The 25,690-nt window shown below is 43.1% G+C and overlaps 1 protein-coding gene across 1 annotated transcript in view; it reads left to right on the top strand.

Moving 5' to 3' along the window:
* Positions 1 to 25,123, top strand: part of LOC123145830 (amino acid transporter AVT1A) — an 85,338-nt gene extending 60,215 nt beyond the window's left edge. The window contains exons 10-12 of the mRNA XM_044565331.1: positions 24,559 to 24,602; positions 24,843 to 24,905; positions 25,016 to 25,123. Coding sequence (XP_044421266.1) covers positions 24,559 to 24,602; positions 24,843 to 24,905; positions 25,016 to 25,108 — 200 coding nt within the window. The 3' untranslated portion in view covers positions 25,109 to 25,123. The remainder of the gene's footprint in view (positions 1 to 24,558; positions 24,603 to 24,842; positions 24,906 to 25,015) is intronic.
* Positions 25,124 to 25,690: the final 567 nt, after the last annotated feature.

Raw genomic sequence — 25,690 nt, 5'->3', positions numbered from 1 at the left:
TCTTAGTTCGATCCTTTTGGTAATATCTTGATCTAGTAGAATAAAGTTTTAGTATGATTTAGTTTTGAGTTTTGCCTTATGATCCTTCTATGTAATCGAGTCCGTGAGCTATATATAATAAAGATTAGTGTTGAGTCAAGGGCTTGATTATCTTGCTATGATCGTGAGGGAATAAAAGAAAAAGAAAGAATAAAAAGAAGTAAAGAGATCATATTGATCTTATGGAGAGTAATGACTTCACATCTAAAGAGTATGATGAATAAAAGTTGTTGAGAGTTGATAAACCTAGTTTTGGTCATCGTTGCAATTAATAGGAAGTAATAAAGAAAGAGAGGTTTTCACATATAAGTATACTATCGTGGACATCTTTTATGATTTTGAGCACTCATTAAAATATGACATGCTAAAGAGTTGATGTTGGACAAGGAAGACAATGTAATGGGTTATGTTTTCTTATATCTGAAATAAAGTATATTGTCATGGATCATCCAACATGTTGAGCTTGCCTTTCCCCCTCATGCTAGCCAAATTCCTTGCACTAAGTAGAGATACTACTTGTGCTTCCGAATACCCTTAAAACCAGTCTTGCCATGAGTGTCCACCATATCTACCTATGGATTGAAGATCCTTCAAGTAAGTTGTCATGTTGCATTGTAATAAAAATTGCTCTCTAAATATGTATGATTTATTAGTGTGGAGAAAATAAACTTTATACGATCTTGTGATATGGAAGCAATAAAAGCGACGGACTGCATAATAAAGGTCCATATCACAAGTGGCAATATAAAGTGATGTTCTTTTGCATTAAGATTTCGTGCATCCAACCATAAAAGCACATGACAACCTCTGTTTCCCTCTGCGAAGGGCCTATCTTTTACTTTTGTCTTATACCTTATGCAAGAGTCATGGTGATCTTCACCTTTCCTTTTTACATTTTATCCTTTGGCAAGCACCTTGTGTTGGAAAGATCCTGATATATATATATATCCAATTGGATGTAAGTTAGCATGAATTATTATTGTTGACATTACCCTTGAGGTAAAAGGTTGGGAGGCAACACTATAAGCCCCTATCTTTCTGTGTGTCCAATTAAAACTCCATACCCATAAGTATTGCGTGAGTGTTAGCAATTGTGAAAGACTAAATGATAGTTGAGTATGTGGACTTGCTGAAAAGCTCTTATATTGACTCTTTCCAATGTTATGATAAATTGCAATTGCTTCAATGACCAAGATTATAGTTTGTTGGTTCTCAATGAAGTTTCTGATTCATACTTTACATTGTGAATAGATTATTACTTGAGCATAAGAAATCACATGACAATATCCATATATGTTGTTGTTATAAGAATGATCATGATGCCCTCATGTCCGTATTTTGTTTTATCGACACCTATATCTCTAAACATGTGGACATATTTATCGTTATCGGCTTTCGCTTGAGGACAAGCGAGGTCTAAGCTTGGGGGAGTTGATACGTCCATTTTGCATCATGCTTTTATATCGATATTTATTGCATTATGGGCTGTTATTACACGTTATGTCACAATACTTATGCCTATTCTCTCTTATTTTACAAGGTTTACATGAAGAGGGAGAATGCCGGCAGCTGGAAATCTAGGCTGGAAAAGGAGCAAATATTAGAGACCTATTCCGCACAGCTCCAAAAGTCCTGAAACTTCACGGAAGTTATTTTTGGAATTAATAAAAATACTGGCGAAGGAATCCATCAGAGGGGGCCCACACCCTGGCTACGAGGGTGGGGGCGCGCCCTACCCCCTGGGTGCGCCCCCTACCTCGTGGGCCTCCTGGCAGGCCTCCGGTGCCCATCTTCTGCTATATGAAGTCTTTTACCCTGGAAAAAATCATAAGCAAGCTTTCGGGAAGAAACTCCGCCGCCACAAGGCGGAACCTTGGCAAAACCAATCTAGGGCTCCGGCAGAGCTGTTCTGCCGGGGAAACTTCCCTCCGGGAGGGGGAAATCATCGCCATCATCATCACCAACGATCCTCTCATCGGGAGGGGGTCAATCTCCATCAACATCTTCACCAGCACCATCTCCTCTCAAACCCTAGTTCATCTCTTGTATCCAATCTTTGTCCCAAAGCCTCAGATTGGTACCTGTCGGTTGCTAGTAGTGTTGATTACTCCTTGTAGTTGATGCTAGTTGGTTTATTTGGTGGAAGATCATATGTTCAGATCCTTTATGCATATTAATACCCCTCTGATTATGAACATGGATATGATTTGTGAGTAGTTACGTTTGTTCCTGAGGACATGGGAGAAGTCTTGCTATAAGTAGTCATGTGAATTTGGTATTCGTTCGATATTTTGATGAGATGTATGTTGTCTCTCCTCTAGTGGTGTTATGTGAACGTCGACTACATGACACTTCACCATTATTTGGGCCTAGAGGAAGGCATTGGGAAGTAATAAGTAGATGATGGGTTGCTAGAGTGACAGAAGCTTAAACCCTAGTTTATGAGTTGCTTCGTAAGGGGCTGATTTGGACCCATATGTTTTATGCTATGGTTAGGTTTACCTTAATACTTCTTTTGTAGTTGCGGATGCTTGCAATAGGGGTTAATCATAAGTGGGATGCTTGTCCAAGAAAGGACAGCACCCAAGCACCGGTCCACCCACATACCAAATTATCAAAGTAACGAACGCGAATCATATGAGCGTGATGAAAACTAGCTTGACGATAATTCCCATGTGTCCTCGGGAGCGCTTTTCTCTATATAAGAGTTTGTCCAGGCTTGTCCTTTGTTACAAAAGGGATTGGGCCATCTTGCTGCACCTTGTTTACTTTCATTACTTGTTACCCATTACAAATTACGTTATCACAAAACTATCTGTTACCGATAATTTCAGTGCTTGCAGAGAATACCTTGCTGAAAACCGCTTATCATTTCCTTCTGCTCCTCGTTGGGTTCGACACTCTTACTTATCGAAAGGACTATGATAGATCCCCTATACTTTTGGGTCATCAGTTTGGCCTACTAGATTGATCTTTCTTGGAATGGGAGAAGTGCTTAGCTTTGGGTTCAATCTTGCGGTGTCCTTTCCCAGTGACAGCAGGGGCAGCAAGGCACGTATTGTATTGTTGCCATCGAGTATAAAAAGATGGGGTTTATATCATATTGCTTGAGTTTATCCCTCTACATCATGTCATCTTGCCTAATGCGTTACTCTGTTCTTATGAACTTAATACTCTAGATGCATGCTGGATAGCGGTTGATGTGTGGAGTAATAGTAGTAGATGCAGAATCATTTCAGTCTACTTGTCATGGACGTGATGCCTGTCACGGACGTGATGCCTATATACATGATCATGCCTAGATATTCTCATAACTATGCGCTTTCTATCAATTGCTCGACAGTAATTTGTTCACCCACCGTAAATTATGCTATCTTGAGAGAAGCCACTAGTGAAACCTATGGCCCCCGGGTCTATCTTCCATCATATTATTTTCCTATGAACTTGCTATTTCTGCCGCCGTTTATTTTGAATCTTTACTTTCCAATCTATACAACAAAAATACCAAAAATATTTATCTTATTATCTTTATCAGATCTCACTTTTGCAAGTGGCCGTGAAGGGATTGACAACCCCTTTATCGCGTTGGTTGCAAGGTTCTTGATTGTTTGTGCAGGTACGAGGGACTTGCGTGTAGTCTCCTACTGGATTGATACCTTGGTTCTCAAAAACTGAGGGAAATACTTACGCTACTTTGCTGCATCACCCTTTCATCTTCAAGGGAAAGCCAACGCATGCTCAAGAGGTAGCAAGTACTTCTACAACAACTTCATGGAGTTGTCCTCCTCAGACGAGGAGGAAAAATATGAGGGTGAAACGGTGATGATGTAGGCGATCCTAGAAGACGTGGCGCATGCAGAGGAGCTTGTCCTGGATTTGAGGGACCGATCAAGGGACATCGAGTGTTGAATTAGAAGAGGGCACAAGGGCATTTGACGCTGATGGACGAGTACTTTGCCCCTCGATGCCTTATTCGCGGGCAGTTTTCTCCAGCGCTTCCGGATGCGGAAAATGCTTTTGATCGCCTCTAAAATGGTGTTCGGGCCTATGACGACTACTTCATCTTGAAGAAGGATGTCGTTGAAAAAATTGCATTCCCTGGTTACCATATGTACACGTCTGCATTGAGGATGCTAGACTATGGCACAACCACAGATTCGTGGCACAAGTACCTCTGGATGTCTGAAAGCACATGCCGAGTTGCCATGGTGAGGTTTGCTACTCCGATGATCAAGGTGTCTGGACCACGGTACTTGAGAGAACCAATTGTCGCACACACCAAAAGGCTCATTGCAGTGTCTGAAGCAAGAGGGTGGCCAGGCATGCCCGGATCTCACAATGACATCAACGTCCTACCACAATCTCCATTATTTGCTAGATTGACCAAAGTACAAGCAACTCAGTGCAAATATATTTTCAATGGTCATGACTACAACATGGGCTACTATTTGGTTGATGCTATCTATCCTTCGTGGAAGATCTTCATCAATACCATATCTGAGCCAGTTGGTCAGAAAATATCTCGCTTGGCCCAGAGACAAGGAGCTAGAAAGGATGTGGAGAGGACATTTGGAGTGCTCAAAGCCATTTTGCAGTTGTTTGAGGACCTGTAAAAATACGAGATCTAGAGACCTTGTGAGAGGTGATGACAACTTGTCTGATCATGCACGACATTATATTGCAGGATGAGGATGCAGGGGCTGACGGAGGTCTTGAATTTGAGAAGATGGGTGATCCTATCGACAGCTCAGAACAGCCTCATTTGAGGAGTTTGTCTAAATGCATTAACAGATTCTGCACTGAGGAACTCATGAGTAGCTTAAGAATGATCTGATTGTGCATCTGTGTACGCTTAACGGGGCCAACCTGAATATAAGTTGGATTCAAATTTATCTATTTTATTTAAAGACTTAATGTTTGGGTTTTAATATTCAAATTTGAACTAGTATTTCATTTGAATATTTCCATTACTCAAAAAATATGTTCACTATAGAAATTTTGGAGAGTTGTGAATTTAAAAATAATCAAATATGACCGTTTGATGGATAGGATTGGATGGTCGGCTGCAGCGGCCATTTCCTAAATAATTCAGCAGGTCGTTATCTTGGTCCTCAGACTTAGTGTAGCGTGTGTGTCTAGCGTGATGTGCATGATGGGTGTGCATGGGGTCTCGGCTCGAGGAGGCCACATAGGACCTGACTCGGTGGCGCCCGTGCGCTCATACGCGGGAGCGAGCGCTCTCCCATATAAGGAAGGACCTTCCCACGTGCTAGCCAGGACAACCAAAAAAGGAACCCGCATGCGCGTGCATAACTATCCCACCTGCATTTATTAGAGGATCAAAAACTTTAAAAACTTGTAACTTTTGATTAGAATGTCAAAATTCAAATCCGTTTTCACAGTTGGGTGCCGCCGTTTATTTTGAATCTTTACTTTTTTTCCGAGCAACTTTGTGTGCTACAGAGGCAACTTTAATGCTATATAAAAGCAACTCCTTTTCCCCCCTAGTATGACTACCTATCAAATGGAGGATCCTTATAAGTTGGTTACCATGATTATCAATTGACTAACTTCACCTCTAAATCGCCTACCACAACTCCAACGTGGATCACCAAAACGCCCCAAAATATCGGAATCGACCTCTCTAACACTTTTAACCATCCAATGAGTCCAACTACTAGCAGGCATGTAAAAAAGGTCTACTGCCCCATATGAGTTCCTTGCAGTAAAAAATAGCATGCATCCCCTATGCAAAAGTAAAAAACATGCAGCAACTTTGCTATAATTTCAGACAACTCTTGTAAAATTTGAAGCAACTAGTGGCATGCATTAAAAGAGGGGTTGGTGCCCCATAAGCTCATTGCAGTAATATCAGGCAACCCTTGTGAAGAAAAAGAACCACAAAAACAACAAGTAGAGGCAACATATATAGGTGGCACTAATGCATATATATTCTCTAACATAGGCAACTATAGTGTGATTCATGGGCAACTATTAAAAAAACAAAAATGTGTTCCATGCATTTTTATGCATCTGTTGATGTGAACTGATCAGCTCCATATATATTCCGATGCAACATAATCTACTAATAATGTATTTTTTAGAATAGGAGTAACTCCCTCTATTGTGTGATGCAACTAATACAGTATTTTTTAGAATTACTTCCTATCCACCTCTCTTTGCCCGTTTCGGTTGCCTTCCTTCTTCATCTTCATCGTTTCATCAATATATTTTTTTGAAAAAACCACGGGTACCTTCTGTTGATCCACCATTTCGCCTGGTGAAGCATCAGGTTGAGCGGCCCTTTTTCTTGTAACTCAATATAAACCACAAAAATGCAAAATTGTTCTAGCAAAAGAAAACAAGCAACTGCCCTAGCAAAACCAAGCAATTGTACTAGCAAAACCAAGCAACTCCCCTAGCATCTACTTTAGGCAGAGGAAAAAATGTATGAGCAACTTGAATAGCCTTTTATGGAAAAATATTCGATCTAATCCCCCCCCCCCTCTCATCTACCTTCTCATATGTTGTAACAGAAGATCAAAGCAACTCAATTACAAAGAAACCAAAAAACTGGGAAACTGTTTGAGCATAAACAAGCAAATGTCCCTGGCACTACTAATTAGATTGTCTATTTTAGGCAGAAAAAACATATGAGCAAGTTGAATAACCTTTGTGGACAACTATCTTACCCCCCTCCCCCCTCCCCCATGTAACTTCTCATCTGTTATAGCAAAAATCCAAACTCAACTACAAAAGGACACAAAATGCAAAACTGTTCTAGAAAAAAGCAACTACCCTAGAAAAACCAAGCAATTGTCCTCGAAAAATCAAGCAACTCCCCTAACATCTACTTTAGGGTGGAGGTGGGGGCGGTGGTGTGCTTCGCACGGAGCGCGTTGACGGGAGGAGGATCAGGGCGATAGCCGTGTAGCTGGGAGGAGGAGGAGCACGACTGGGAGGAGAAGGATCACGGTTTTAGTTACGTCCCCATGACCAACTCCATCTTGCTCCCCTTGTATGATTATTCGCCAAGTATTTACGATCATACCAAAGGGATCCCACCCCGATGAGATAAATTCTTGACACATCTCTATGACACAAACTTGAAAGGTATCTAAAACCTTTGCATATTAGCCAAATTATGGTCTTGGTAATGTTACTGTTCATGAGGATTGGGCAACTGGATACATGGTTTTAGACAAGTGTATGGTTGATTGTGGGCAACTGGATACATGGTTTTGGACAAATGTACGGTTGATTGTGGGCAATTGTGGGAAATTCTTAACTAACACATGCAACCAGGAATAGCAGGAAATTCTTAACTAACACATGCAACCAGGAATAGCAGGGCCAAAAAGAACACTTGTCTGAACCAACCTATCCAATCAAGAAGAGCTTATTCCATCAAGAAATCTTAAAAAGTTCCTTTCCAATTTCAATAAGGCATGGTGTGCATTGGCTGTTGTCGTGTACAACTTATCTATGAATTTAGTCCATCAATCATCTCACAAAAAAGCACCTATCTGTTAGCTTGACTGAGAAGAGAGGCTAAAGAAAACTACACTTATACATGGATTTCCCATGATTGATTTTGAGCAACTCTTTGCAGATGTGCAACAACTACTAATACCATAGGTTGCAACATGTGCACACATTCCAGCAAACAACCCCACATCGAGAGTAGAAGCTTGTGTGTTAGCCATATTGGTTTTCTAGCTATATTTCCTGAAAATTGAGTGTGCACTACCGAACTAAGCTACTGCTCTTGCTAATACCAACGTGTATGCCAACTTTCTGATCCTAAAACTATCATGGTCAGTTTACTCATATTCTGCACCCTTTGGTCAAATAACCATGCAAATTAATCATCACATCAGTTCTAGGGGGCCATCAGGAACTACTTTCTAGATGTATCTTCTCAGTCTGTATGTGTATTCAAATCTGAGATGATAATCTAAAAAACTTACAAGCAAACAATCCAAGCAACTCGGAACAGAAATCCTGCCAAAAACAAGTAACTGTCCCTAGCATTATTACTTAGATTATCTACTACTTTAGGCAGAAAAAAGCGTGTGAGAAACTTGAATAACCTTTGTGGGAAACTATCTGCCCCCTCCCCATGCAAATTCTCATCTGGCCTAGCAAAAAAACCAACAACTCAATTAAAAAACACAAAATGCAAAACTGTTCTAGTAAAGAGGAAGCAACTGTCCTAGGAAAACCAAGCAACTGCATTACAAAAGGAATATTCAAAAATGAATCCGAGCAACTGCCCCAACAAAACTAAGCAACTGCGGTACACACACAAAATGCAACTCTTTTAATGAAATCTAAGTAACTACTCTATCCCTCTAGTGGAAAGTCGCCTTCCGAATCCAATGCTGCCCAACCCCCTTCAATCCCCATATCAGGTGTGACGCTGTCGCAAGAGAAGCCACTCAGAGGAGTACAAAATCCGCACCTCTCCCTTGTTTCCAGGCCCTATGGATGTAGTGAAAATTAAAGCAACCTTCCGTTTAATTCCAGGCAACCCATACTAAAAACTTGAGCAACTATTTGCAACTAGTTCATAACAAAGATTGTGTTGAGATGTAGGCAAGTACACAAAGCTTTTGCAGCTGATGGTTTTGTGGTAAAACAAAACCTAAATTCTAAAAGAAAAGGGCAACCAAAAAATAAATCAGAATAAGTCCTTGGAAATAAGTTTTTTGTCGGCAAGGTACATAGTTGATTGAGGCAAAAATTATATGATTTATAGGCAAACTGTGTGTTTGATTGCAGGCAGAAAATTGTACTGCAACGAAACAAAGGGCAAAGGAAAGACTATATTTTCTAATGGGTGATAAAATCAGGCAACTGTAATGTTGGTCTCAAGCAATTTTTGGATGTACCGGTACTCATGGGACTCATGGTTTCTTAGTTCTAGCTATATTTCATGAAACTTGAGTGTGCGCTACCAAAGTAAGCTACCCCTCTTGCTAATATCCATGTGTATGCGTACTTCCTGATCCTAATAATATCATTGTTCAGTTACTCCTATTCTGCATCCTTCAATCAAATAAGCAACCAATTTATCAATCATAACATCAGGAACTACTTCCTAGATATTTCTTCTCAGTTTGTATGTGTATTCAAATCAGCAAGCAAACACACCTATAAATGAATAATGTCCGACCAGCACACGAGCGGAAGGTTAGCCTCACACCACTTCTTAACAAAAGCCTCACTGCAGCGAACCAACATACACCAGTCCTAATCATCCAAACCAAGAGACTAGTCCCCAAAAATCATTGCTACAGCAGGAGCTACTTGGGCTCAAGAACAAGAAGTACTGACCTCAAGATTTGATAAGCTTGCCATGTCAAAAAAGGTCACACAAATACAGTGTAAACTAATAGTTTTTGCAACCCTGTAGCTTCTAAGTTTCATATGTTAATACGCTACTGAGTTTACTGGCAGAGATGAGAGATAATTCTGAGAGGTCAATAATCATACCCTCGTACATGATCAAATGTGCAACTATACTAGTTCATTTAGTAACTACTGAGGCAAGAACTCTTCCTATAGTTTTCAGAAAATCTAAGATGATAATGTACAAAACTTACAAGCATTGTAGCAACGTTAGATGGCTTGCATCTACACAGTCCTGAGCTGCTGCTGCTGCTGAACCATCTCCTCTAACCAACGACAGATTCAATGTTTCCATTGCCCTCCCTCCGTCTCAGGCGTCCCCCCCTCCCGGAAGAAATCACACCCCCCCCCCCCCAGCGGCGGGGTCGAAACCCTCACGGGCAAGGCCAGCGTTGAGGAGAGGGCAAATCGCACGACGGAGATAGTCTGACTACGTCATCGTCGCTGCTGATGCACGCCCCGGCGATGGACCAGCCCTTGGTGTCAGCAGACCACACGACGGCGCGGCTGCAGCCTTACCTAAGCACTAGGCCGCTCTCCGGCGTGAGCTCCGTGGCCCCTTCCTCGACGGGGATGCGGCAGCTGGCCGACCCCGCTCCAGCTAGAAGAAAGACGAGGAGGGGAGACGATGGCGCTGCTGCTCCGGTTACCCGCCGACCGACTCGCCTGGTTCCTCCAGTCCGTCGCCTCTCCCTCGACACCCCGGGCTACGACACCGTCGGCGGCTGTGGTCCTTTGATTCTTCGCCACCACCGGGTTGAGACGAGGAAAGGGGATTAGGATAAGGCGTTCTTTTCGGAGAGAGATGGTGGATGGGTAGCGTTGTTTTTTTTTTTCAGCGACGAACGTACGTGGGGCTTTTGTCCGGTAGCGCGTGCGCTCGAGACAGCAATCCAGCGCAGCTGCATGATTCAGAATTCGGGGGCCACATATGTGCCGTGTGTCCAGCGTGGTTGGTGCGCGTGATGTGCGTGCGTTCCTGGCCGTTCTCAGGCCACAGTGCGGAAGCCAGCGAAGGCTCGTCGCTGCCGGGTGCTCTTCGTCCAACAGGCAAGGCGCTAGCGAGTCCGCTTTCTGCCGCAGTGTCGCTCCAGCCACAATCCCGAGCCGCCAACTACCCCGCGAAATATCTGCCTCCTCAGCTAGTTACTTTATCTTGCCACGGACACCGTTTTTTTTTCGGGTACCACGGACACTGTTTCGAAAAAAAAATCTTGCCACGGACACGAATGTTCCTGGGTGTATATACACCCTATATAAAACATAATAGTTAAATAAAAAGTAAAAAAATTGGAAATGTTTTAAAAATAAACTTGACCTTCCATTGTACTCGTAAAAAAAGTCACGAAATAAAAATCTCCGTTGATTTTAAGGCAAAAGAAAGGCCAAAATAGTGTGAATAGTTACTTGTATGTAGCAATAATTTTTTCCCTGAAGTCAACGGTGGTTTTTTATTCACCAAAAATTATACACTAATGCAAAAGAAAGTCAAGTTTATTCTATAAAAACTTCTATTTTTTCATTATTATTATTATTTCTATATTGGGTGTATATACAACCATGAACCAAAGGGCATTTCCCATCTTGCCACACATGTTCATATACATTTGACAGAGAACAGATGTACATTTGTGTATATAATTATTTTTTCTTGATGTGTGCACTATCTTGTCCTGTCTAATTGGTACTACGTCATATCTATTTTGTGGCTGGTAACTCATGCGTGAATTTTAGAATCTAATGTCTTTTTATGAACCAGATCAGATGTTGTCGGCTTGTATTCTTGAATTATAGTAGTTGTCTAGTTGATATATTTTGTAAGAATATAGTGTTAAAGTTAAGTTTAATTTTTGAAACTGGTTATTGTTCATATTACATTTCATTGCTTATGCTGAAAAGTTGCAAGTTGTGGGCTGCTTTCAATTAAAAAAATGGTCACCACAACTTCTATACACCGCTCTTCTCTCAAACCAAACACAAAAAGGCTATCTCGAACCACTTGACATTCGACCCAACCAAAAAGATGGCTATCCCTAGTTAGAACTTAGGTGGTTACAGACTTACGAATAACCATGACCATTCAGACATATTCCCCAAGCCAAACGAATCACTAGTAAATGTGGACATTTGGCTCCCGGGAGCCCGGGAAATCAGAATCTGTATCCTACATCTGTATGACTGTATCTCAAACTACTTGACATTCGACCAACCAAACAAAATATATTCCTAGTTAGGACTTAGGACTTAGGTGGTTAGGGATGACCACAACCATTCAGACATATCCCCGAAACAAACGAACCACTAGTGAATCCACACGTTTGGCTCATGGGAGCCCGGGAAACCCGAATATGTATCCTACATTATCTTATCAGCATGCATGTAGTAAATGCGGTTGAATTTTTCATTGTCCCAATACGAGACAGATACACACACAGGTATACAACTTAGGAACAGGAAAACACATTTATTTCAAACATGTGGAGTTTAGGTTCAAATAGTCATGGCTTGTACCTTATCATTACATTGTCAAAGCCACATCTCTCTTGTTGTGGGTTCTCTTCTTTTTAACGAGGCATTACATTCCACGGTTTCTCTTTCCCGTGAAGCAGCATCCAGAAGAACGAGCTATGACGGAAAAATCCCCGTCCCATGTAGTCCTGGTTGCAGTGGATCAAGGATCATCTGCTCCAATCCTGTAAGTTATATCGTTCTCTTTTTTTTGCAGGAAAGTTCTCTCATTCTACACTACATTTACCTTGATTTATTTGGATATGCTCAGTCTTTCTCTTCTCTTTAAATCTAAATGGCGCAATAAATTGCAACTTGGAAACCAATTTTTTATAGATGTTTCTTCCCTAGATAGCTGACCATTTTTTCTAGAGAAAATGAACAACTACTGGACATTGTACAAGAGGAGGGGAAGGACTCTTTGAAGGGTGTCGTGTGCTTGAATTTGCAAACAAAGATAATGGAAGCTCCCCGAATACCACATTAGCCCCACTCTACAACCCACCTTGTACCTTTTATTTTATTGTCGTAAATACCTTTTTTTGCAATAAATTACACAGTAGAGCCCTGCCATTTCAGGGTTCACGAAAAAATACTACTCCCTCGGATCCATGTTATTGTTGTTGATCGGAGAGAGTACCACATTAGCCAACAAATAGATAAAATTTAATAGATCATTTAGTGTTTATCGTGAAGGTCGGTTATTGTGAAATATAGAGAAGACATATTTTTTTGAAAAGGAGGTTGACCTCCGGCCTCTGCATCAATCGATGCATGCAGCCATATTATTAAAAAGGTAACATGGTCTTAAGTTCCAAGGAAGCTCATAAACTGAGCAAAATTTAAAAAAAATAGTCTATAAAGCGCCACAACCGGCGATAAAGCGCCACAACCGGCGATAAAGAACAGGTTACGATGCTTACACACCTAGCCTTAGTAACTCGCCATCCAAATCGGCTGAAGATAGCCCGTGCTACCATCTCCCGTGGTTGCACCCAATAGCCAAGAGCTCCCTGAAGTCCGTATGAGTGAGTAACGACCACATATGGATCCAAGCTGTAGCTCTGTAGATAACCTGCAAAAAATTAGTGAATTTTGTCCCATTAAAAATCATATCGTTTTTAGTGTTCCATATAGCCCGGAATAGTGCACATATCCCTCCGATTATGCTTAGCTATGTGTATTTTCCACTTCATTAAGCCACGTCCCAAATAACGTGTTTATGCTCATTGGGAGATGAACGTTAAAAGCTATATGAATTGGTCGGCATAACAATTTTGCAAGTGGATATTTCACAATACATGACGGGCCATGGCGGAGGAACCAGAAGTAGGCATTGTGATGAATAGGAGCTACAGGAAAGTTTATGAACGTATGAAGCAAATAGGGAAAACAATTGATGCACCAGACAAATGAATTGAAGAAGACGAATAGTAGACTTGGTGTGCAGTAGACATCAGGAGCTGGGCTCAGATGTACTCTAGATAGTTACATGTTGGTGGCTTGGTGGGCCAAGGTTACATGAAAAGACATTTAATGCATATGAGACCTGAGTGAGGATGATCTGGGGCACGGGAGCACGCATGCATGCAGTGTATGATTGCGTCATGCAGTGTATGATATTGTCAAGATTCGTGAAGTGGTTTCGTGATTAAAGCTTAATTTATTTATTTATTTGCGAGGGATGATTAAAGCTTAATTACTGCATGCCTGCAACTTTTAGTAGTATAACTTTGGACGAGAGTGCATGCCTCACAGTCAGAACGAATGATTTGCCGTGATGATGACCACCGGCCTCCTCATATATTTATACACGTACGTACAAAGGATAAGTACAAGGTTGTTAGGGTTACAACTGATGGCGTGATCTGCCCTTATCTACAGCTAGCCTAACAACCAGAATCCTAACTATACATCACGTTTAACATTCCCCCGCAATCTCATCCTGACACAAGGTTGAGATTGGTGCGCAGCCGCTCAAGCATGACCTTCGTGAGAGGTTTGGTAAATGCATCGGCTACCTGATCAGCAGAGGCAATGAACCGGACGTCAAGTGCACCCATGGCCACCTTTTCTCGCACAAAATGGAAATCCACCTCAATGTGTTTAGTACGAGCATGAAACACCGGATTTGCAGTGAGGTACGTGGCACCGAGGTTGTCACACCATAGAATGGGTGCTCGAGGCTGCGGAACGTGCAACTCTTTCAGCAAGGATTGTATCCAAGAGGCTTCAGCAGTTCCATTCGCAAGCGCCTTGTATTCGGCTTCGGTGGATGAACGCGAGACTGTCGGCTGTTTCCTCGCACTCCATGAAACGAGGTTTGGTCCAAAAAAGACAGCAAAACCACTGGTGGATCTTCGGTCATCGCTGCAGCCAGCCCAATCAGCGTCAGTGAATACACTGATCAAAGTTGATGGCGAGCGCCTGATGGTCAGGCCTGTCGCAACTGTCCCTTTCACAAATCGCAAGATGCGTTTAACAGCTTCCCAGTGCACATTAGTGGGCCTTGACAAGAACTGGCAGACTTTGTTCACGGCGAACGAGAGATCCGGTCGTGTCAAAGTTAAGTACTGAAGAGCTCCAACGGTGCTTCTGTACTTGAAAGCTTCATCCTCATTCAGTTTATGTCCAGCATCACGAGTGAGCTTCTCATGGGTGCACATGGGTGTTGAAATTGCTTTGCAATTCACCATATCAGTACGCTGCAGCAAATCAAGGGCGTATTTTGTCTGAGTAAGAGTCATTCCCCCGGAATTGCGAAGTACTTCAATACCGAGAAAATAATTCAGAGAACCAAGGTCTTTCACAGGGAAGGTATCCGAGAGTCGCTGAAGCAGATTATGCATGGCAGAGGCAGATGAGCTCACGATGACGATATCATCCACATAGACAAGCATGTAGATGGTGACACCTCGATCAACAAGGATGAACAGAGATGTATCGGCTGCTGACGGATGAAACCCAAGCTGCTGAAGACGCTCACTAAGACGGGCATACCATGCACGAGGGGACTGTTTGAGGCCATACAACGCCTTGTGGAGCTTGCAAACATAGTCTGGCCGTGACTGATCCTGAAAGCCGGGGGGCTGCTGCATGTAAGCTTCTTCAGTGAGGACACCGTGAAGGAAAGCATTGCTGATGTCCACTTGACGGAAGTGCCAGCCACGGGAAACAGCGAGCGAGAGGACGAGGCGCACGGTGGCAGGTTTGACTACCGGAGAGAATGTTTCCGAGTAATCAAGCCCGTACTGCTGAGTGAAGCCGCGCGCGACGAGCCGTGCCTTGAACTTGTCGAGGGAGCCATCTGCCTTATGCTTCACTTTGAAGACCCATTTGCAGCCTATAACATTTTTGCCGGGAGGTCGAGGCACCAATGACCATGTCTTGTTTTGTTGAAGAGCTTGGAACTCAGACTCCATCGCGGGCCGCCACTGATCATCGGCAAGGGCGGCGCGAAATGAGCGAGGCTCCGCGTGGAACGCACGACGGCGAGGGTCGTAGCGGACGGTGCCATCGCTTGGCACGAGCATCTTGACGATGTTGTTGCGAAGGCGAGTCGTCATCGGATGCAGGGCGCTGGACGAAGCAACTTCAGCCTCCGCGGCAGCATCGGACGACGGGGTCGCCGGCGGTACTGACGCTGGAGTTCCGGTGGACGAACAGGCCGGGTCGACGTCGTCAGCCTGGTTGGGCGTCAGACTAAGCCGGCTGACAGGAGAAGCCGGGCTGCGCGATCCAGGCGGCGTGACGAGAACGGCCGAGGGTCCGGCTGAAACATCTGCATGGCCCCCGTCTGTATGGCTGCTACGTGGCGCACATGGCGACGTGAACTCCTGGCGAGTACCTGCAGGAGACAAAGACGAGCTACACGAAGCATCAGGCAGCAAGGTCATGTCATATTTGCGCATGCGATCATCCATTAGAGCCGGCTCGGTGATGGGAAAAAAAGAGGATGGTGTGGAAAGAATGGGTGAGGACTTTTGCACTACCGAGCTAGTTGAGAACGGAAACACTTGTTCATCAAAAGTGACATCACGAGAAATATAAATGCGACCACTAGAGCGATCTAAGCATTTGTAGCCTTTGTGCATGGAGCTATATCCCAAGAAAACGCATTGCCGAGACCGGAATTCTAGCTTGCGGTTATTATAAGGGCGCAGGTTCGGCCAACAAGCGCAACCGAAAGCACGGAGAAATGTATAGTCTGGTTTATCGCCAAAAAGACAAGAGACCGGTGTGGAGTTTTGAAGGACTCGAGTGGGCATGCGATTTATGAGATAGCAAGCGGTGAGAAAAGCCTCGTCCCAAAACCGAACGGGGAGGGAGGAGTGAGCGAGAAGAGCGATGCCTGTTTCGACGATATGACGATGTTTCCGTTCTGCGATGCCATTTTGTTGTGAGGTATGAGGACAGGAAACCCGGTGCGCAATGCCTTCTTTTTGGAAATAGCGGGAGAGACGGCGATACTCGCCGCCCCAATCCGTCTGAACAGTTTTAATTTTTGCATCGAGCATGCGTTCAACATGTTTTTGGAAGGTGTAGAAGGCTTGTTCAACATCGGATTTTCGTTTAAGGAGATAGATCCATGTAAAACGGCTATAATCGTCCAAAAAACTCACATAATATTTAAAACCACCAACGGAAGTAGTAGCAGGGCCCCATACATCCGAATGAATAATTTCAAGAGGTGTATAAGTGACATGATTAGAATCTCGAAAAGGTAGCTGATGAACTTTTGCGCGCTGACACGCATCACAAACACTAGACTCGGTAGATGGTGCACAAGCAAATTTATTTAACCTAAGAACTGAATCGACAATACTTTTGGGCGGATGACCTAATCTTTTATGCCATAAATCTGAAGATAGCCTGATGCTGGAGAGAGCTCGAGAACCAGATACGAGCGACGACTGCTTGTAGCTTGGCACCGGGTAGAGACCATTGCGGCATCTACTTTGAAGAAGAACCGCCTTCGTTGCTTGGTCCTTAAGACGAAAAAGATCAGGATAGAATTCAGCAAAAGCATGATTATCATAGGCAAGTTTTTGTGCAGACAGGAGGTGTTTGTTGATGTGTGGAACATGCAAAATGTTACGGAGGTGCAGAGGTTTGGATAAACCGGGAATAGTGGAATGACCAACATGCGCAATAGACATACCTGCTCCGTTGGCTGCATGCACCTTGTCTTTGCCACCATACTTCTCATGGAAGCTGAGACGGTCCAGGTCACTCGTCAGGTGATCGGTGGCGCCGGTATCTACATACCAGTCGGTGTCGACGGAGTACGAGCCTCCTGGGCCGGTGTTGGCGACGTTGCCGGAGCGCTCACGCTGCTCTTCTGGCTGGAAGGCGTGGTTGAACCGGTTGCGGCAGTGGAGGGCGTCGTGGCCGAACTTGGATCAGACCTGACACTTTAGGTTAGTCCGGCCGTTGCCGCGGCCGCGCGTTCCGCGACCACGTCCGCCCTGATCGCCGTGTCCGCCGCGTGCGCCTTGGCCGCCTTGTCCGCCACGATGACCATCAATGTGGCGCGCAGCAACGTTTGCGGACGGATGGATGTTGCCGGACGATGCCTGCTGCTCGAGGCGAAGTTCGGCGCTGAGGAAGAAGGCATAGAAGCTGATGGGGTCGTTGCGCGCCGTGATGGACGCGACCAGAGGCTCGAACTCAGGACCTAGTCCGGCGAGTATGTAGCCCAGCACCTCGTCATCGTCGAGCGGCTTGCCGATGGAAGCCATGGCGTCGGCGAAGCCCCGCATCTTGCGGTAGTATCCCGAGGCGGTGAGGTCTTTCTTCTTCAGATTGGATAGCTGGTAGCGCAACTGCATGATACGAGCATGATTTTGTGATGCAAACAACTCATGAAGAGTAGTCCAGACCTGAGCAGAAGTGGTGAGCTGGGTCATCTGCCCAAGTATATCCTCGGTCATGGAGCCGAGGAGCGCGATCATGACGAGCTGATCCTTCTGGAACCAGCGAAGGAACTCCGGGTTGGCGACCTCGACAGCTGCATCGCCAGTGCCCTCTATGAGGGTCTGCGGCGGCGCTTCCTCGGTGCCGGCAACATAGCCGAACAAACCGTTCGAGGCGAGGGCAGGGATGGCTTGAGTCTTCCACAGCAGGAAGTTGTCCCGCGTAAGGCGCAGCGTGATGAGGTTGCCGAGAGTGGTGACGGAGATTGGAGCGGAGGAGGAGGAGCCGGCGGCAAGGGTGCCGGCGTTGACGGTGGAAAGGGCGCCGGAAGTGTTGGTGATGGGAGCAGCGTTGGAGCCGGCCATGGTGGGTAGGATTAGATCTTATTGCTCTGATACCAAGTCAGAACGAATGATTTGCCGTGATGATGACCACCGGCCTCCTCATATATTTATACACGTACGTACAAAGGATAAGTACAAGGTTGTTAGGGTTACAACTGATGGCGTGATCTGCCCTTATCTACAGCTAGCCTAACAACCAGAATCCTAACTATACATCACGTTTAACACTCACACATCCTATCCCCATGATTTACTTTTTAACTTGTAAATTTGAATTTATTATATCTTTTGAATCGAAAGCTCAATTTGTATTTTGTTTGCATATCTGTGTTCCTTACGACAAGAGTTTTGAAATATGATCAATTTGGAATATGTTTTGATGCTTTTAAAAGGTCGATAAGTTTCAAATCCTGAAACTCGAGAGAAATGAACGATAAAATCAGTATGTTTTAGAACTGAAACTTAAAATCATGTGGGCATTGGCGGAAAGCTTATATACTTAGGCCCTGTTTGTTTAGGCTTTTGCAGTTTTTCCACTTTGGCCAAAAAGTCATAAAAGCTCCTAAATAGATGCTTTTGAAGTTTTTATGGCTTTTGGAGCCAAATATTGTTATATTGATTCATCAAAAGCCATAAAAACTCTAAAAGCACCTATTTAGGAGCTTTTATGGTTTTTTGGTCAAAGTGAAAAAGCTGCAAAAGCAGAAGCAAGAGCCCAAACAGTGCCTTAGGCATATTGAACAAGACACATCAAACAAATTAGAAGAAACATGACGCAATCATACACTGACTCAATGTGGAGATTTACCCATTGTGTAGATACTGACTCCGCCAATGCACGTGGGGCTCCAACTTTTTGACAAGTTTTGAGAACTTCAACAAGTTTTATCTACTAAAACTTTATAGAACGAATGATAAGTTTATAAAACTTGGTAAAACTTAATATTATGACCATCAAGTTTTAATATCTGAAACTTGGCAAATTTTTAAAAAGGTGTCTAAATATACTCAAAATTGGTATTATTCAAAAGTACTAATTGTAGCAAACACGAATATTCAAACGAAACTTAATTCGAACTTCCAGTTCAAAAGATGCAATAGATTCATATTTTAAGATAAGTGAAAAAATATGTGAGGATAGTACGTAGTGTTTAGGTACGCTACCTACTTTTTTGTCAACATATTTTTTTGTTACAATTGTAATGTTTATTAGGTAACCCGTACAGATTTGGGTGAGGACCCGGGGCGGGAGGGAGCTCCTGAGCATTTCCCTCCTACTAGTAGAATTTCTTTCTCCAATCCCGTCTCCCTCCTCTGCATCTCTCCCGAAATGTTGAGTCTCGTCTCGTCCTGCTTCGGTTAGATCTCTGCCACGAGATTCGCAGCCCCGAAGGATTCCCCATCCGTCATCCGTGTACGTAGTTGGCCGGCGAGATTGGCGGCGGCGAGGCACCGGAAGGAGGAGGACGACGAGATGCTGCTGGGGGACGGCGACATCGAGGAGAGCCCCCGTGAGAGCTTCCACGACGGCGATGGCGACGGCGAGCTCGTTCGAGTCCCGTCGGTGGCCGCACAGTTAACTGTACGTCCTTGGTCGCATTCTCTCTCTACTTGATCCCCTCCCTTTACTGACTTCGTTTGTTTGATCTGCCCCGCTCCACTGTGCTATTACTGGTTAAGCATTCGATCGTGCTGTGGTTTGCTCTGCCGATTTCAATGTGCTACTATGCTTAAGTATTCAGTAAAATTCGGTGATTGGGAATGAACGACAGAGCACTAGTTTGTTCTGAATGTGGATTCACTCGATTGACCAATGACGTGTGACGCGTCTAGTTGCAACACCTAATCCAAGCTCGGAGTGGCCTAAAGTTCAGTTCACTGACACTTAGTTGGAATTTGGTTTATCGTTGGATGAACTGCATTGCTGATATTGATCCCAAGAAAAAAAACAATAGGTACAGCTAGTCCGTGAATAGCCAGCCATTGCACTGTAAAAATAGGGTAGGTTCGATCTATGGTCATTGAGGGCCTCCTAAAAGGATCTACTAAATTCATCGAGTTGTTCTAAAGAATCAAAACGGTCGGTTATTAACGGAATTCCTTGTCGGCTTTCCATGAAATACTCGTTTGGCCTAGGACTTCCAAACACGTCATAAGCTAAACCCATACTGACAAATAACCAACCCGCAATGAATAGAATTATCTCATTTGTTCAATCGGACTGGACGACACAGGTTGACTGAAACCGGTAGGAAATAGGAGATCTTTTTTCAGCTTCGCCTAGCACCAGTATAGACTATAAGTATTGTAGTTTTACAAAAAAGAGAGGGATAATTTTTATCTATACCCCTATATAGTGTGCGAAAAACTTTGAAAGATGGTCGTTCGATGAAGCCAATCCGACGGTGCAGAGGTGGCAAATCCGAGCACTACTGGCCATTGGATATCATCTACATTCCACCAGTTTGCCACATGTACAATTTAGAAGACTCCTTGGTTGAACTTAAACATATTGCACAAACCTCAAAACACAAGAACTTCTTTGTTCTAGAATCTTCCGTATCATAATTACCCAATTTTTTTCTAGATGAATTGCCATTATTTGTTTTTATTTTATGCTTTACAACGCACAATTCCATGAATCTTAAAATAGATTAGTTTTTTTATAAAAACTAATTGATTTTGAATGAGATGAACTATAAGAATTAAACGAACATCTACATCATGCATATATGACTCAAAGCTTACATGCTATAATGTGATATTTATTCATAATTTGGTTACCAAATCTCATGCGTGCAATGCACGTGTACCTTACTAGTAAAAAATAGTACAGCACTACTATTGTTGACGTGCAATTTTCAAAACTGACACCACCTGTGTTGACCCCTAGCAGCATTACTAATATGACACTTAGACTAGTATATCGCTTTACCAATGGGTATAATTTTTATATTGATTGGCACAACGAGAAGGTAAAGAATCACTAATTGATGCCTTTGCTGGCATTTCCTAGTAGCTGGCTGCACTCAATCAAGAATGCCACCAGTTTTCCTTTTTATGCACAGACGGTAATGGTCAAGGCGTGGTGTTTATTTTGCAGGGAAACAACAGACACTTACACGATTGCTGCATCTCCCATCTTGGGTTACCTGGGTCCTTCGATGAGCACATACTCAATTGATGACGGTCGCAGTGGTCTGGCTTCTGACCTCAAGTTGCCTTTTATCTTGGATAAACTAGAACCTGTCGAGAGCCCACGGAGACATCTTCTTGGGTCGGTTCAAGATGAGGACCTCTCGTTTCAGTATACCAAAGAGATCGACGTCCGTCAAGGGTGCAGCGTAACACAGACAGTCTTCAATGGTAGTTTAAATATTGAAATAGAGAGTAAGGTATTCGGTAACTTCCTTACGGTCCAACATATTTGATTAGCCTATGTTTCCTCACTGTAGGTATTAACGTACTGGCTGGTGTTGGCCTTCTTTCCACTCCGTCTACAATTCATGAAGCTGGATGGGCTGGTCTTGCAGTTCTGTCTGCTTTTGCAATTATTTGCTGTTATACTGGAGTTCTTCTCAAGCATTGTTTCGAGAGCAAAGATGGCATTTCAACCTATCCAGACATTGGGGAGGCTGCCTTTGGGAGGATTGGCCGCTTGATCATATCTGTAAGCCCTGGTTTCTGTAGAAGATGGCTCAGATAACATTCTTGATTGTATGTTATGAGAGTGCCACCAAAGCCATAAATCAGCACAGCACATAACCTTAAAAACTAATGTTTGGCTACAAGGTTGTTTATTAGATGCTATATGGCCTTGATTAGTCAAAATGCATATATTTTCTAGGTAGTTATTATTCGCTTTGTTGGTAAAAGCAAACTTAAATTATTTGCACAAGTATCATGTGGGAGCAAACACAGACACATCTAGCGCGCCCACTCTCCTTTTGTCATGTTGTTTTGTGTTTGGTGTTAGTTTGGCAATCCGATCCTTGCCGGGTCATTGCCGTATCTAAAAAATCACAAGCTAGCATGATCCTGTTCCTTGCTAGAACAGTGTCACATCTGAAAATTTACAAGCTAGCATAAACACCTGCTGATTCGATTCAAGTTCTAGTCCTTATTCCTATTTTTGAATGTTGCCACCCACTTCAGAGTTCACATGACATGAATAAGTCAGAATTGCAAGATAGAAGTTCTGGTCTTGGCTACTTTTTTTCGAAAAGGAGGGAATGCCCTGGCCTCTGCATAGTTTCAGTTTCAGCTACCCCTAGTATTCTCGGAAAAAAAAGTCTTAGCTGTTTCTAGGATGAGAAAATGCACATCTAAGTATCTAACCTCATTTATCTTACTTTTCTGCATAAATTGTTTATCTCTGGTAGCGAAAATACACTGATTGATGTTTACTTTTTTTTGCAGATTATTTTGTATACCGAGTTATATGTAAGTAGCTCATTTCTGCATGGCTTGTATTTTCCAAAGTTTGCCATCTAATTGCTTGATTATTGGGCAAATTATGAAACTGTTTTCCTAACTGATCTCTGTATAATTCTTGGGAAAGAAACATTTATCTCTACGTATTATTTGTTGGATGCAGTCATATTGTGTGGAATTCATTATTCTGGAAGGTGATAATATCACATCAATCTTTCCTGATGTTAATCTTACTTTGTTCGGGATTCATGTTGATAGTAGACATTTCTTTGGAATTCTAACTGCTCTTGTAGTCCTGCCCACAGTATGGTTGCGAGATCTTCGAGTGCTATCATTCCTTTCAGGTCTCACTACTCTTAGCCTGCTTAATTAATTTTGTTACGGGCATCATGAGTGAGATTAACATGATTTTAATTACTTGCGCAGCGGGCGGCATTATTGCAACTCTTGTGGTTTTTGTATCTGTTGCTCTAGTTGGCACCACTGAAGGTGTAGGGTTCCATCCGACTGGGGAAGCAGTCAAGTGGAGTGGGATGCCCTTTGCTATCGGTGTTTATGGTTTCTGCTACTGTGGGCATTCGGTATTTCCGAATATCTACCAATCAATGTCTGATCGCACAAAATTCACCAAGGCACTCTTTATATGGTATGCATGAACAACTTTCTTACACTGGTTAGTTTTTTCTGTAATATTCACATTCCTCAATGCATGCATATTTGTAATGTGCAGCTTCACAATTTGCACAGCAATATATGGCTCGTTTGCTATTATTGGCTATCTCATGTTTGGTGACAAGACGTTGTCGCAAATAACTTTGAATCTTCCAAAAGAGTCATTTGCCTCAAAAGTTGCTCTGTGGACCACGGTAACAATTTTGCTCAACTTAATTTCAGTTCCTGATACGTAACTATTTACTTTATATTGATCATTAAATTTTTTTGTGTGTCTCAGGTGATCAACCCTTTCACTAAGTATCCTTTGGAATTTCTATTGTCAAACTTTGTTATGTCAAGGCTCTATTAAGTTGATTTTCACTGTACCAACTCTATAGAACAGCTTCATGCCTTCATCCTTAACCACAAATAGATTTGCCTTGTTGTTAAACCCAGTGGCTCGGAGTTTAGAAGAGTTGCGCCCTGAAGGATTTTTGAACGAAACAATCTGCTTTATTATACTGAGGACAAGCCTTGTGGCGTCAACTGTTGTGATTGCCTTTCTTCTTCCATTCTTTGGTATGCTTATACCTTTGTTCATCACTGATTATTTTTTCTATGCATTGTTTTTAAGATTGTCAAATCTTCTGCACATAGAATGCATACTTATCATCCTTGCTTTTGTTGTCTTTTGCGGGTGCAGTCTTCACTGTCAATCCGATGTACTTGTAGTACATTTTATTTCCTTTGGTTTTCTCGAAAACCCAGTAAATTTCCTTTGGAAACACATAAATTTTACACGCAATTGTTTCCTCACAAACAGCTAAATGCAAAGTAACTCATTACAAATAATGTAATACCAGGATTACTAGTTGAAACATCATCTAGATTAATTGCATTTTTCAAGATTTGTTAACTCCATGCTCCTGGAAAACTAACCCTTTCATAGTGTTAATGAGCAGTGACCCGCTCAGATCGGGGTTTAATTGAGGACTTGGTTATCTTCCTTTTTGGAAAAAAGAATTGGGGACTGCCTGTAGGCTCCGTTATAAATCCAATATTCCTAAAACACTTCCTTCTTTTAGGGAACTCCTAAAACACCTCTGCTTACCATAGTACTACACACTTCAGCTGCTTAAGCCATTATCTGCTCTGTAATCTTTATTGGCGGCTCACAAAAGACTTCTCTGAGAACACATTACAGAAGAATTATACAGTGTATTCCTGACTTACATGTTGCATATTCCAGGTTTGGTGATGGCTCTGATTGGATCCCTGCTCAGTATACTTGTGGTATGCCATTTTTTCCTCCATTTAATGGCTTCTTTAGCTGTACTAAGCTGCGCAAAATAAGAAATCTGTAAAAAGACCAAACTCATCATACAACATTTTTATGTAGTAAATTTGGCTACGTCCCTGTGGGCTGTTCATGAGAATAATAGTCTTATCCTCTAAAAAAACCTACAGCCGCGTATGAAATACAGATGACAAAGTAACGTATGTGCTCCTTTTGACTTCACTGCACGATTACAGGCAGTCATAATGCCCGCCTTGTGCTTCTTGAAGATCACACAGAATAAAGCCACACGTACGCAGGTACGATATAATTCACCATAAGCTCTCCAAGCTTCCTTCTCCTCTTCTGGAGATGATTTCTGGACATTCAAGATTTCTCTGTGCATACCATATGGGTACTCCAATTTCAGGTGATTACAAGCGTCGCCATAATAGTGGTTGGAGTCATCAGTGCCGCCCTCGGAACCTACTCCTCGGTGGCCAGCATAATTGGATACTACTGATTCTTCCAAGGCAATCTCTTCAACAACTCTCAGTGCCGTCACTCTTGCCAAGAGTTTTTGCTGTGTATCATCGAATTTTACCGTGCTCTATGTACATCCTTCGACCTAGTATAGTCGATTTATAAAGACTGCATCTCTAGTAACAAACTAACAATGCATTACTGTTACCATTTAGCTGCTGCTATATCATTTGGTGTACCATATTTCCGTCAAGCGTTGCGGTTTAGATATTGCCAGTTGCTCCGCTAATTTTTTTTTCCCGAGTCGAAGTTGCTCCGCTAGTTGTGCGGCCGAAATGGACACAGTAAAATGGGCCAGGATGCATTGGACAAGACTTGCCTGCTCCCCGTGCGTGCGCCCATCCGTGCTCCCGCGTATGTGGCTTGATTTGATTGGAACAAAATAAGGCCCGGCCCCACCCCCTTAAAATTGGGGGGGGGGAGATGATTAGATTAGAAAGGAAAAAGAAAAAAAGAGGGAGCACGGATGGGAGCATGGGGAGGGAGCAGACAAGCCGGATCCGGATGCATTACACGGGCTTATGCCAGCTGGTATCAGTAGGTGAGCTGGAATTTAGGGCTT

This window comes from Triticum aestivum, chromosome 6D (genome assembly GCF_018294505.1).
Source record: "Triticum aestivum cultivar Chinese Spring chromosome 6D, IWGSC CS RefSeq v2.1, whole genome shotgun sequence".
Classification (NCBI taxonomy): Eukaryota; Viridiplantae; Streptophyta; class Magnoliopsida; order Poales; family Poaceae; genus Triticum; species Triticum aestivum.
This window is presented reverse-complemented; position numbering and strand designations above follow the sequence as displayed.